The sequence below is a fragment of the Tamandua tetradactyla genome, chromosome 13, assembly GCF_023851605.1.
Source record: "Tamandua tetradactyla isolate mTamTet1 chromosome 13, mTamTet1.pri, whole genome shotgun sequence".
NCBI classification, from domain to species: domain Eukaryota; kingdom Metazoa; phylum Chordata; class Mammalia; order Pilosa; family Myrmecophagidae; genus Tamandua; species Tamandua tetradactyla.
In genome coordinates, this window is record NC_135339.1 from 16592302 (window position 1) to 16607473 (window position 15172).

Genomic DNA, 15172 nt, shown 5'->3' on the forward strand with positions numbered 1-15172 from the left:
GGGCAGGAGCAGCAGCGGCATAGGTAGAGCCAGTGGCATCGTGCAGGGGGAACCATAGCAATATTTTCATGATCAAAAGGGAAGAAATAGAACAAAATAAAGTTTCAATGGCTAAGAGATTTCAGATAGAGTCAGGAGGTCATTCTGGAGGTTAAGTCTGGAAAGCCAAAGGTACTGGTTTCTCCAGGAACAACAACCAGTTTAATTCCTCTAACCCAACAGGTAGATACCCCTTCTCAGCATGAAGTAAGAATGGTTGTCTCGCAGATATTCCCCAAGATTGAGGGATGGACAAAATAAAATGGGAGGAATTCTAATTGAGAAATTAAGAGATAATTAGGATGAATGAATCAATATATAGATGTCTTTTTCTTACTTTTTAGTAGTAGAATAGCCAAAAAAGAAATGTCTGAAATTACAAAAACCCACTGAACTGTAACCTTTGATCTTTGACAATGATTGTATAACTACGTAGCCTTTATCTGTGATTGTGAAAACCTTGTGACTGGTCCCACTTGTACCCTCTTATCCTGTTTTGCAACTTTAGAGTCTTATAATCACACCGCCTCATATTTATTAATGAAGGAACTCGAATCAGCCCAGAACTAACCCCATTGTCTGCTTTGGAAACTCTGGTGCCATAGATTGGCTGTTATGCGCATCGAGAAGAGAACCCTATGTTTGCCCAGTATCAGTTTTGCGAAGACAATGCATTTCTTTTAAATGTATGTGGTGGGGCATTGGGCTTTGGTCATATTTCTAGCACTTGATACACCAGGAGGAAATGCTCACTTTCTATAGGGATATTTAAAAAATTTCTAAATTATCATCTTAAAGCCTGTTTGTATAATATGTTTCATAAACTGATTTAAAATTAAAGCAAGAAAGGAAGAAATCTATAGAAACAGAGTTTCTTAAATTCTAAATATTAACTTTTGATTAGACGGAGATGTGACTCCACCCATTCCAGGTGGGTCTTGATTTGCTTACTGAAATCCTTTAAATGAGGAAACATTTTGGAGAAACAACAGAAATGGCAGAGCCTACGGAAACGGCAGAAGCGAGAGAAGCCTCAGAGCCGACAGAAACGCCACAGCAGAGCTGAAGCAGATGCGGGCACGTGGAGAGCAGAGAGGACGGATGTTGGGGAATCCTTGGAGCCAAGCAGATGCCGCCATGAGATGTTAAGCAAGCCAGAACTCGGAGAGGCAGATGCCAGCCATGTGACTGCCCAGCTGACAAAGGTGCTCCTAAGCCATGACCTCCCTTGAATTAAGGTAACCTCTTCTTGGTGCCTTAATTTGGGCATTTTCATAGCCTTGCCTTAATTGGGGCATTTTCATTGCCTTAGAACTGTACACTTGTAACTTATTAAATTCTCCTTTTGTAAAAGTCATTCCAGTTCTGGTATATCACATTCCAGCAGCTTCCAAACTAATGCAAGAAGATAGGGAGTTGGCTGTATTGTGACTTGGCACCTATGCCCTTCTCCCATCTTCCAAATCTAGCAATGTCATATGACTGATTATATCAATTTTCAGCTTTTAATTCTGACGATGTTTTTATTCACAATTTAGCTTGTAGTGTACTGGGACTACATCTCTTTTCATATGGTTCTTTTTGTTTTCCCCTATGTATCACCTGGATTTTTGTTTAATGTTCTATGTACTTATGACTAATCCTGCCTTCCAAGGGGCTGCACCTTTCCGTTTCCCTACCAACAGTGAGTAGGTACATCTCTTTCACTGCCTTTTTTCTAACACCTATTTCTCTCTGTTCATTTTTAAGCAGTTTTAGTCTCACATCATACCATCCCACCTAAGTGTATAGACATGCCTCTGCCACCATAATCTGTATGAAGACATTTCCTTTTCTTCCACAAAGAATCCCTACCCCTCTTCCATGCCCCCCACCTGTTGACATTTAGTTTTGGCTCAATGCCTTTGTTAGCTTCAGTTAACAAGCGTATTGCAATGTTACTATTGACTACAGAGCCTAGCTTGCATTGATTGTACATTTTCTCATATACCATCTGTTTTCAACACACTGCAATGTTAACATCCATTTGTTCTCCCTCATGCAAAAACGTTTTTATTTGTACATTTAATCACCATCATTGTCCACTCTAGGAATTCCTAAATTTTTGCCATCTTAGTCCTTATCCTCTACCTTTGCTTCTGGTTTCATATGTGCCCTCAGCCCTTCTCCCTCAAACATACTCACACTCAGCTTCATTCAATGTACTTATACTATTGTGCTATAATTAGGTAGTATTGTGCTACCCATTTCTGAATTTTTACGATCAGTCCTCTTGTGCAATCTAGATTCTTTCAGCACCAATTGCCCAACTTATTATATCTCCTGATAACCTATATTCTTAACTTCAATTCTCAAAGTTCACTCATTAATGTTAGTTCATATTAGATCATTCAGTATTTTTCCTTTTGTTTCTGACTCATTTCACTCAGTCCAGCACTGTTTTTGAAGAGACTGTTCTTTCCCCACTGCCTGTCCTTGTCACCCTTGTTGAAAATCAACTGGCCATAGATATGTGGATCTACTTCTGGTCCTTAAATTATTTACCATTGGTCTATTTGCCCACCTTTAGGCCAGTACCACACCGTTTGGATTACTGTAGCTTTATGGTAAAATTTGAAATCTGGAAGTGAGACTCTGGCTTCATTTTTCTATTTCAAAATTATTTTCACTATTTGGAGCCTGTATAAGTTTGTTAACCCACTGGAATGCAATATACCAGAAGTGGGGACAGCTTTTAAAAAGGGAATTTAACTGTGTGATTGTGAAAACCTTGTGTCTGATGCTCCTTTTATCTACCTTGTCAACAGATGAGTAGAATATGTGGAATAAAAATAAATAATAGGGAGAACAAATGTTAAAATAAATTTAGTTTGAAATGCTAGTGATCAATGAAAGCAAGGGGTAAGGGGTATGGTATGTAAATTTTTTTTCTGTTTTTGTTTTATTTTTCTGTTGTCTTTTTATGTCTTTTTCTGAATTGATGCAAATGTGTGGGAAATGATCATGATGATGAATATGCAACTATGTGATGATATTGTGAATTGCTGAGTGTATGTGTTGGGAATGTTTGTGCTTCTTGTAATTTTTTTTAGTTAATAAAAAATTTTAAAAAAGAGGAATTTAATAAGTTACAAGTTTACAGTTCTAAGGCTCTGAAAATGTCCAAATTAAAGTATCAAGAGGCTGGGAGGCAGCTCTGAGGGCTGCCATTGTTCCAGCACTCCTAGGGCAGAGGTGGCAGAGGGGTGTCAAAGACTGCTGTCTTTCAAACTAAGGAAAAGAGTTGAAGGGCTGCATTAAACAGACAAGAGCCGAATCCAGAGAAGGCAGCTTCAGAGCCATGAAAGAAGCTCCTGGCACCCTTGCTGGCCTCTCACCCACTCCTCAACAGCACTGGGTGGCGCCAGCTTGCCTTCTCATTGCAGGTCCCTTATCCTGCTCCAGAGGGAGCAGAGTAGCCCCCGTGTGCATACTGGGCTGCATGGATGGCAGTGCCAATCCACAGGGTAGAACTTGTCTCTGACTGCCCCTCCCAGAGTTTGAGCTGAGGGCAGAGAAGCCCCTTGTAGACAGCTGGGACAGTGTGAGAAACAACTATGTTGAAGTGGCCTGGGGCAAAGGACCACCTGCATTAAGTCATGCTAAAGGGCACCGGGAAGGGGAGGAGGCTTATTTGACAGGGAGCAGAGGGGCAGTCGCTAGAACATCTGTAGACCGTGAATGGGAGACTTGCTAAGGCCTCTGGTGAGCACAGCCTTGGGAAATCAGCAGGCTCAGCTGATCTGGATCCCTGAGGCACAGATAACAGAGAGAGGCTTTGGAAGGAGGTCACCCACCAAAGCAGAGCCCATTTGCAGAGACTGCGAAAGGTGATTTTTAAAAAACATGTTTTTAATTGTAAAATATAACATGTATACAAAGCAAACAAAGAAAAAGGCAATAATTTTCAAAGCACAATTCAACAAGTAGTTACAGAACAGATCCCAGAGTTTGTTATTCTACCATCTGAAATGTTTCCTTCCAGCTGCCCCAAAACACTGGAGGCTGGAAGGAACATTAATATAGTGATTCAGCAGTCATACTTGTTTGTTAAATCCTATTTTCTCTGTTATACCTCCTCCTTCTCCTTTAATCCTTCTCCTAATCTATAGGAATCTTCAGGCAATGGCCATTCTGACTTTTCCAAGTGGAGAAGGGGTGTCCACACTAAAGGATAGGGGGGTGTAATTAATAGACAGTCTTGAAGAGGCTGGTTCCTCTGAGCTCAGGATTTATTTGACTAGGAACCCTCTGGGAATTATAGGTTCCAGGAAAGCAAACTGAGTACATGAAACCTTTATAGCGTCAAGCCCTAGGTGTTCTTAGCAGTCAACAGGAATGATGCTTATTGGGGTTTAGCAAACCACCACCATCAGCCCTATCTAACTGAAGCTGGCACGAGAGTAGCCTCCAGAATAGGCTCTTGGCTCCGTATGATCTCTCTCATCCACTGACAACACGTTTTATTACACTTCTTTCCCTCCTTTTGGTTCAGAAGGCATTGTTGCTTCCAGGGTGCCAGGGCCAGACTCATCCCTGGGAGTTAATATCCCACATTGTCGGGGGCGAAAGGTGATTTTTGTCTTGTTTTGTTTGTATTGATTAGGTCCTGTCTTTAAGAAAATCTCATATCACTATTAGGACACAAACTTAAAGAGCTGATAACTCCTTTAATTTCTTTCAGCAGTATTTTGCAGTTATCAGGGTACAATCTTTCATATCCCTACCTAAATTTGTTCTTAGATTTTTTTTTAATTTTAGGTGCTATTGTAAATGGACTTGTTTTCTTAATTTCCTCTTTGAATTGTACATTGCTAATGTATAGGAATAAAAGTGAGTTTTTTGTGTGTGACATATGGCGGGGTTCACATTTCATTCTTTTTCCATGTGAGTATGGCATTATTTTGCACACCATTTGTTGAATTTTTGCTCTTTCATTTGTTTTTTGTTTTGGGGAAGTGCATGGATTGGGAATCAAACCTGGATGTCCCACATGGCAGGTAAGAATTCTACCACTGAACTACCCTTGCACCCCCAGAACACAATTGATTTTTGCGTGTTTATCTTTAGCTATCATATTCTTTCTTCATATCATGAGTACAATGAATGATTTTTCCCAAATTCTGAAAACAACCGAGTCCTGAGCCAGCTTTTCCAGCATCTGGTGTCATTCTATGCAGTTGCTCTGGGCACATTTGTACATGACCCTTACATGGTATGCAGTTTGGCAAAGCCCATCTAGACCCATGGTGGCACTTGTGGGGTCCTTGTCTCCCTCTCACCCATTATGGGTATCTAAACCCACCCTGTGGAGTCGCACATGGTAATGAGTATCACTGACAGACCAGCAGTGAAGTGGAAACGTTCAGTTCTTCCTCGTTATTTTCTCTGTATTTATGCAACCAGAGACATCACATCCCACGAAGACTGCCAGGAAGGGAGGTGTGGGGAAGGCCACATGTTCTCCTTAAGCAGGTGCAGCTGCTCTGGGATCCAGTCTTCAGTTGGGGCCACAATGGAACTGCCGAGTTCCACCCGCAGGCTGTAAGCTCCTGCTTCTGTGGTCCTGGCTCCCAGTTGGGCTGTTGCTCTGAGAGGCCTCGTACCTGGCATCTTGTCGCAGGAACAACCTTCTACCCAGCTTGGGAGACAATTTGCTGGCAGACAGGACAGGCTTGGAAGGCATGGCAGGAAATGCTGTCCCCACCCCACCCCCCATCCTGGGAGCTGGCTGGACACAGACGATGGGGGTGGACTCTCATCTGCAAAGGAGTGTGCGGGGCAGGGAAGTGGTAGAGTGGCAGAGGCTCCTACAAGAAACAGCAACTCCCAGATTGAATGCTGTAAAGTTTAATGGTATTTGACTTAGGGTAAGCTTGCAAATACTCCCAACATACAAACATACAAGCCCTCCCAGAAAAAACTTTTGGTTTTTAAACGTGGGAGAAATCATGCTTATTTCCTGCCGTAGTTCTTTTACTCAATTGATATTGATTAAACACCAGAACTTCCCATAGTTTTCCATGTTCTTGTCCTACAGCGACTCAACTGAAGGGCAGAACTGTAGCAATCAAGGGGACGGAGGTTGGTGCGGAGAGCAGTTTCGTTTCCTGACTAGTAAGATCAGTTGGCAGTGACGAGGCTGTGTTTAGTCACAGCTGCTCTTGGAGGTCCTCTGCAGGGGCTCAGGGCCCCACGCCAGGTTCCCAGCGTCTATGGGCCTGGTGATTGGGCACTCACACGGAGACGGAGGGCACACGTCTGATGGGAGAACGCTGCATGCTAAAACAGCTTTGTCGAGCATGGATCCTCCAACGGTGGCAGATGGGACACAGAAGGGGAGTCGGTTTTCATTTCTAGTGGAGTGGAGAGGATTTGATGAAGTTCCTCTGGGCTTGGGGACAGTTTGGGACATCTGGACAGAGAAGTCGGACTTCCAGCTTGTGACCTTTGGGGCAGTCTCACCTCCTTCCATGACGCATTCAGAAATGCCAAGTCCAAAATTGGAAACGAAGGACTTGAAGTGAAGGAGATGAGAAATTCAAATGTATCTCTTTGCAAAAAGTTAGGGAGGCTGACATAAGATTGGATTCATGTGTCCATGGCTTTTTGGGCTTTTGTCAAAGAGCAGAATTTTGCAAGAGACACCACATATCACAGCCCCTAGAGATGGATGAAGACAAGGCTGTTGTGAGTGGCACAACCCATGTCCAGGACCCACGGGACCCCTGGTGCTTTTTTCTAGCAGGTGTGTCCAACTCAGCAAGCTTAACATTATTAGGGCTCTGGGGGTAAGGCTTGCACAGGGCAGCTGGGGAGTGCCCGGGAGCAGGGAGGAACCAGCGGCAGCATCCTGGAGGGCTGGGAGCAGGACCAAGGAGAATAGCAGCACGGCGGGCATTTGGGGAAGAGGACTTGCTCTCGGCAGGGTGGAAGGCACAGGCTTGGGCGGCAGACCATGGGTGTGCATGGGGACCTCACCGGGGTGAGAGTGAGGCACCTCTCCTGTAGGGCAGAGAAGAGAGAGAAGGTCATGAAGAAGCCATTTGATTTGGGAAGAGGCTGCAGTTTCCTTGGTCCATGTGCTGGGTTCACATCCCACCTGGACCCACAGGGTGGGCCTTTGTTGATGCTTCTCAACTCCCTGGAGCCCTGGCCTCCAGTCTCAATCCTGCTGGGAGATGAGATTTGGCCACACCCCTTCGGCAGAGGCTTCCCTGCCCTCCCTAAGGCAGTAGCCTTTATTCTTGAAGAAGATTGTACACTATATAGCTTTTATGGTGTGACCATATGATTGTGAAAACCTTGTAACAGACACTCCCTTTATCTAGTTTATGGACAGATGTGTAAGAAAATAAATTCAAAAAATAAAAAAGATGAATTGTGGATCTAAGAGTGATGTCAATAAGATGCTGGGGTGAGATGCTTTAGGATTCCATCTCCACCAAATAATCTTTAAATGACAACTAAAACTGGCAGAGCCATCTTCCTCATCACTCCAGAAAAAGTTAAAGGGTGGCAATGATTGCATGAGCACTGAATCATGGAAGAGGCAACTTAAAAACAGTAGGAATTCCTAATGGCACTGTTGCTGGCATTCATGAACCCCTATTATGCAGCTCAGTGCACATAGAGTGTGCGTGGGTGTCTGCACCTATCTGTCTGGTGGCAACCTGAAGGACTGAAGCATGATGCTTCTTTCTGGCTCACTATCCCAGAATTTCACCTGCTTGCAGGAAGAGCTCACAGATAGGTAAATCAGTGTAAGGACCACTGCCACCTTTGGAAAAGGCTCAACAGCTTTAAGATAGACTATGGAGGGGTAAAATGGGAAGGAAAGACTACTTCCTAGAGAGAAATAGGATTTGATCCATGTAGATGGGGGAATTCCTAAGGACAAAAGTGCATGTACAGGATGAGATGCATGCTCAGTAGAGACAGGAGAGGACCCTATGATCTTGCCTTGGTCTGTTTTTCAAGTTTATTGTTAGGAGAGCTAAGCACTGAATGACAGCACCAACCAACCACCAGAATCAACTTGTAGAGACTGGGAAAGGTGTTTTTGCTTGTTTGTTTTGTTAGCTCCTTTCATTCAAGGAAATCTCTGTCATTAAACCATCTGGATACCAACTTAAGGAACAGAAATTCCAGGGACTAAGTTCCAGAATTAACTAAACTATGAAAACACCCAGTGTGCAACTGAAGATTACAAGGTATACAAAGAAATAGGAATTGATGGTCCATTCATAAACACAAGATAAAACATCAGAAACCATCAACAAATAAGACCTTATTTTGGACATATCATAAATGACTTTCATAAAATGATCTTAACCATGCTCAAGAAGCTAATGGAAAACAAGGACAAAGAACTTCTACTTTGCTAAATCTGCCGGTATGCACTCTACCAGAAACTTAGTAAATTAAAAAGGAATTCACTAAATTGAAACTTTACAGTCTAAGCGTATGAAAATGTCCAAACTAAGGCATCCAGAGAAAGATACCTTGATTCAAGAAAGGGTCAATGATGTTCAGGGGTTTTCTTAAACTGAGAAGGCACATGACAATGTCTTCTAGCTTTCTCTCCCAGCTGCTTCAAATGGCTTCCCCGGGGGCATTTTTTTTCTGCATCTCGAATGGTCTCTGGCTATGTGTGCTCTGAAGCTTTTTCCAAAATGGTTCCTTATTAAAGAACTCCAGTAAGCAACCCTACCTTGAATGGGGAGAGACACATCTCCATGGAAACTGCCTAATCAAAAGACCTCACCCTCAACTGGGTGGGTCACATCTCCATGGAAACCATTTAATAAAAAAGATGTCACCCAGCAATATTGAATCAGAATTAAAGGACATGGCTTTTTTTGGGATACACAACAGTTTCAAACTGGCACAAGAACTGAAGGATATCATGAAAATGATATATGAAAAAAATGATAATTTCAATAAAGAGACAGAAATTAAAAAGATTCTGTATAAGAAATTCCAAGGATTACTGGAAATGAAGACCACAATAATGGAAATAAAAAGTTACTTAGATGGGTTTAACAGCAGATTTTATCTGGCAGAAGAAATAATCCATGAACATGAAGAGAAGATGATTGAAAGTATTTAGGCTGAAGGACTAAAAAAAAAAGGAAAAAGAATGAAGAACAGTGAACAGAGAAACTAAGAGAATTGGGGGGCAGTATCAACCGTATGCATTATGGGATTCTCCGAAGAAGACAGAGAGAAAGGGGCAGAGAAAATATTTGAGAAATAAAGCATGAAAACTACCCAAATTTAAGGAAAGAAATGAATACACATATTCAAGAATCACAATAAACTCCAAACAGGATAAACTCATAGTGACCCACCACACACATTATAATAGTGTTGAATGCCAAACACAGAGAGAATTCTGAAAATTACAAGAGAAAAGCAACACAACATGTACAAGGAGCCTCAGTAAGATTAAATGTCAATTTCTCATCAGAAACCATGGAGGTATGAAAGCAGTGGGATGACATATTTAATGTGCTGAAAGAAAATAGTTGCCAGCCAAAAATGTTTATCTGATGAAACTGTCTTTCCAAAATGAAAGAGGGATTAAGAAATTCCAAGATGAACAAAAGCAGAGGCAGTTTGTCACCATTATACCTACACCAGAAGAAATACTTTGCTTTCTCAGATTGAAAGCAAAAGGTCACTCAGCAGTAGATCAAAGCTGCATAAAATAAAGATCTGGTAAAGGTAACTACATGGCTAATTATAGACACCAGTACTTTTATATTTTTGGTTTGTAATTCCACTCTTTACATCTTACAGGATGTAAAATGCAAATGCATAAAAGTAGTGATAAATCTGTGGTGTGGGAAACAATGCATAAGAATAAAATATAGGTAAAGAACAAAGTAAAGGGTGGAGTGGGGGACAGAGGGCTAAAGACCATACTTTGTGCAAGCTTTTAAAATGAAGCTGGTATTAACTTAAGAAGATTGTTAAAGAATTAGAAGTTAAATTTAAGCCCCATGGTGACCACAACATGTATCAAAAGAATATACACAGAAATAAATAGAAAAGAGTCTAACTGGCTCACTGGGAAAGTTCAAACAAATACAGAAGGCAGGGATGGAAGAATTGAGGAACAAAAAAGGAATAAGAATTACAAATAACTCAGGCCCTGAGTTATCAGTAGTTACTTTAAATGTAAATGAGTTAACCTCTCTAGTTAAAAGGCAGAAATTGGTGGATTGGATAAAAGAGTATGACCCAATTATATGTTGTTAACAAGAGAGTCTCCTTAAATTCCGACACAAGTAGGATCCCCAGCATGGGATATATACTAATATACCAATATACTATATTAATATCTGATTAAGTTAAAGAAAAAAAAACTGTTAGTGACAAAGAAGTTCAGCACATATTGACAAAAAGGTCAGTTACTCAAGAAGTATTCATCTATGCACCTTACAGTTGAGCTGCAAAACATATAAAGCAAATATTGATAGATTTGAAAGAAAAAGTAAACTGGTCTTCATTAATAGTAGGAAACTTCAATACACCACATTCAATAATGAATAGAACCTCTAGAAAGAAGACCAGTAAGGAAATAGATGACTTGAACAGTACTCTAATCCAACTAGACTTGACATCTATAGAATATATAGAGAACACTGTATTCAACAACAGCATAATATACATTCTTATCAAGTGCATATGGATCATACTCTGGGATGGACAATATGTTAAGCAATGGATTCTTAGACTTAATACCAAGAGCACAAGCAGCAAAAGAACAAATAGATTAAATGGATTTCATCAACATTTTAACCGTTTGTACATCAAAGGATATTATCGAGAAAGTTAAAAGACAATCTACAAAATTGGAGTAAAATATAGTATGAAACTATAGCTGGTAAGGGTTTGATGTCCAGAATATATAAATAAAACCTACAACTAAAAAGACAAACCTCCCAGTCAAAAAATGGCAAAGAATTTGAGTGGACATTTCTCCAAAGAAGATATTACAGTTGGTCAATAAGCAAATGAAAAGATGTTCAAGATTGCCAACCATTAGCAAAATGCAAATCAAAACCAGAATGAGATACCAAACCTTACACTCATTAGAATGGCTTTAATTAAAGAAAAAAATAAAACACCAGAAAATACGTTCTTGCAAGGAAGTAGAGGAACAAGAACTCATACATAATTGGTGGAAATGTAAAATGGTGCAAATACTGTGGCAAGCAATTTGGCGGTTCTTCAAAAAGATAAACACAAAACTATCATATGACCTGGCAATCCCACTTTTGGGAAAACTCCAAAGGCTTGAAAGCAGGGAATCAAACAGATATTTGTACACCAACATTCAGTGCACCATTATTCACAACAGCCAAAAGGTGGAAACAACCCGTGTCCATCAGCAGATGAATGAATAAACAAAAGTGGTGCATACACACAATGGATGCACTCTTAAAAAGGAATGAAGTTCTGACACATGTGACAACATGGATGAATCTTGAAAACAGATGCTGAGCGACATAAGCCAGATTATACAAAGAACAGATACTGTATAACTCCACTTACACGAATTAGAACATGCAAAATCATAATGACATAAAAGAGTACATGTTTACAGGGGTGAGGGAAGAGGGAACGGGGAGTTAAAGCATAGTGGGTATAGGGTTTCTGTTTGGCATGAAACACTGGCAAATGCTGGTGGTGCAGGTAGCATAACATTGTGAGTGTGATTAAAATGACTGAACGGTATGCTCTGGAGGGGTCAAGAAAGGAAGTTTAAGGCTGTATATATGCTACCGCAATTAAAAAAGAGAGGGAGAGGCTAAAAAGACAATGGCAATTAAATGTAATATGTGATCCTGGACTGGATCTAATGATGGGGGAGAAAATGTCCAAAGGGACATTGTTTGGACACTTGAAAAAATTGGATATAGACTAATAACCACAGATGTCTGGCACATACACATTACACTACAGAAAGAAGCAGTTTCCAGAAGTTTCCATCGATCATCCTGACAATGTACAGATATGGGTTCTGCAGCAAGACCAGCCTGGGATCAATTCACAGCTTGCCACCCCTCTCCGTCACCTGTGATGCAGAGCCATCACTAAATGTCAGAAGCTCGGTGTCCACATCTGGGGGGTGCACTTTGTGGAACAAGGAGGCAGACAGGCCCAGAAGTTAGGTCCCGGCCCCAGGCCAGTGGACAGCGGGTCTGATTGCCTCCCGGCTGTGCGGTGTCAGGTAAGGCGTGTAGATGTGTAGGGCCACAGCAATTTGGTTCCCACGTGGTTATGAGGCAAAGCTAGAGGGGGTTTCTTTACAGCCTGGTAAAAACCAGTCAGGGTTGGCCAGAAACACTGGGGGTGAGTTAATCCACCCCCCACTCCTGCACCTCAGTGTCTCACCAGGGGCTCTTTTCCAGATGGCCTAAAGCCAGCAGACCCACAGGGCCCGAGGCGCATGGGGAAGGGGTGGGGACTGGGGCCTCTAGAGCTCTGCAGCCCTCTGCCCTCGACTTTGGCCCTTTAGCCTCTAGCTCTGATAGTTTCCTGACGCCCTGAGACTACAAAGCAAAGAGCAAGCTGGTGGCCACGTCTGGACCCTGCCTGGATGCACCCAGCCCATTTCCCAGAGAACCCTCTGTCCTGACAGGGACCAGGTACGGCTTCCTGAACCACAACCCATGGGCAAATGCCACAAGTGACCAGCCCGGGGAGCAGGAGCCCAGCGGCTGGCGTGTCTGTGCAAAGGGGAGGGGGCAGTATAGGCTCAGCTTTGGAATCTGGAACAAAACGGTGATTTTGATGGGCAGGGGGAGAGGTCAGGGGCTCCTTTTAGAGGACAAGTTCAAAGGTTGGAGGAGCTACATGAGGAAGGAAGAGAAGTTCCTGAAGGGGACACAGGGGGCTGGGCAGGAACTCTAAGAGGAGGAGGGTGATTGAGGAGAAGGGCAGGTGTGGAGGAGGTAAGAAGTCCATTCCTGGCTCTGGGGACAGATTCCTGATACCAGTGTGGGAAGTGGGGGGACTGAACAGTCCAGAAAGCAGTCCTGGGCCAGCAGACGAAGTCCAGATGTCCAGGCGCCCAGGACACTCGTCTCCCCCCAGGCGGAGCCTTCCGGCCAGGCCTCTGCATCCTGACCTGGCACCCTCTCTCCTGCCTCAGTTGGGCGTGGGGGCAGCCCTGCTTACCTCCATGTGCATCAGGCGGCCACATCTGAAGCACGCACAGCATCGTCTAATCACGATGGGACACGGCGGCGGGCACACTCTCTCCTAGAAAGAGAAGCACAGTTGTCCACTACTGGACAAGGGAACTGCGGTGGCCCAGTGCTGCCGCTCAGCAAACGTTTGTGGGTGAGTGAAAGAACCACTGAGCAGGGGTGAGTGACCTGGGATTCCCATCACTCGCCTCCAGGCCACAGGGAGCATCCTCTGGGGCAAACAAGCCAACCCCTCAGGCTGTGCACATGTGACTCGTCCCCAAAATGCTGGCAGCTCTCCCCTCCCCTCTCACTCCCCTTGAGGCCCTGCCAGTGGCAGAGGCCTTGTCTTGAGGCTGAGCCCTGTGCTGGGGATGGAATCATGGGCCCCAGAAAAGAAGAGTCCCAGTGTCCATCCGTGTCCCTGAGGGGGTGAGTGAGCCTGTTTGTAAATAGGACCTGTGACAGTGAGGTTCCTAGGCAAAGCGTGGCCAGAGAGCCTGGCCGACCTTCTCCATGTTACTGGAGGCCTCATAAAAAAGAGAAAATTTGGACTCCATCAGTTAGAAGAAGCCCAAAACCAGAAGTGAGAGGAAGTCACAGGAGGAGACCGAGGACAGAACACTGCTCCGTGACAGAGGCAGTGAAGCCAGCCAAGGAACCCCAAGGATTGCAGTGAGCCAGCTCCAGAAAGCTACAGGCTCTGGGAGAAAGCATGGCCTGGCTGGACCTTGGTTTTGGATTTGTCACCTTCTGTTCTAGTTTGCTAGCCGCTGGAATGCAATATGCCAGAAACGGAATGGTTTCTAAAAAGGGGAATTTAATCAGTTGCTAGTTTATAGTTCCAAGGCCGAGAAAATGTCCCAACTGAAACAAATTTATAGAAATGTCCAATCTAAGGCATCTAGGGAAAGATATCTCAGTTCAAGAAGGCCGATGAAGTTCAGGGTTTCTCTCTCATCTGGTAGGGCACGTGGTGAACACAGCATCCTCTGCTAGCTTCTTCTCCTGGTTTCCTGTTCCATGAAGCTTCCCGGGAGGCATTTTCTTCATCTCAAAAGGTCACTGTTTGGTGGACTCTGCTTCTCATGGCTATGTCGTTCTGCTCTGCTTTCTCTGAATCGCCTTCATTCTCCAAAATGTTTCCTCTTTTATAGGACTTTAGAAACTTATCAAACCCCACCCAAATGGGTGGAGACATGTCATCACCTAATCCAGTTTAACAACCACTCTTGATTAAATCACATCTCCAGGGAGATGATCTGATTACAGTTTCAAACATATGGTATTGAATAGGGATTATTCTGCCTTTACAAAATGGGATTTTGATTAAAACATGGCTTTTCTAGGGGATATACATCCTTTAAAACCAGCACATTCCACTCTCTGGACCCTAAAACAGACATGTTTTCCCCATATAGAAAATATATTAATTTTGTAACAATATCAGAATTCCTTAAACCACTTCAGTAGCAATACAAAGAAAAACAAAACTAGAAACAGTAACTAATCAAAGTTGGTTACAGACATGGTCTGTTCTAAGGCAAAGTTCTCCTCTGGCTCTGGACCTATAAAAACTCAAAACAAGTTATTTGCTGCCAACCTACAAAGGAGGAACATTCATGGGATATATACGCCCATTTCCTTAGGGAGGAAGGAACACTGGGGTCACAGGACCCAAGCAGTTTCGAAAACCTGCGGGGCAAAGTCCATTAGATTTCAAAGTCTGAGAGTCATTCGTCCTCGGGGTTTTAGGCAGTGGCAGTCCCACTCCTCCCAAAGGCCTACGCAGAGGCTGCTCTCTCCAAATGCAACCTTGGGGGACACTGGGGAGACCACCTTTTTCTCGGCTCCGCCCTCTCCAAACATCAGGGCTGCACCCGAGCTCT

At 43.3% G+C, this 15172-nt stretch overlaps 1 protein-coding gene across 2 annotated transcripts in view; it reads right to left on the reverse strand.

Annotated features, from left to right (window-relative positions):
- Positions 1–5912: 5912 nt before the first annotated feature.
- LOC143653617 (anthrax toxin receptor-like) overlaps positions 5913–15172 on the reverse strand; it is a 28384-nt gene continuing 19124 nt past the window's right edge. The window contains exons 15-17 of one of the 2 annotated variants that reach the window (XM_077124761.1): positions 13273–13356; positions 7060–7083; positions 5913–6741 (exon numbers count right to left, since the gene is read on the reverse strand). In XM_077124761.1, the coding sequence (XP_076980876.1) occupies positions 6733–6741; positions 7060–7083; positions 13273–13356 (117 nt within the window). In that variant the 3' untranslated portion in view covers positions 5913–6732. Of the gene's footprint in view, positions 7084–13272; positions 13357–15172 lie in introns of both variants that reach the window. The other variant, XM_077124760.1, reaches the window with a different exon arrangement.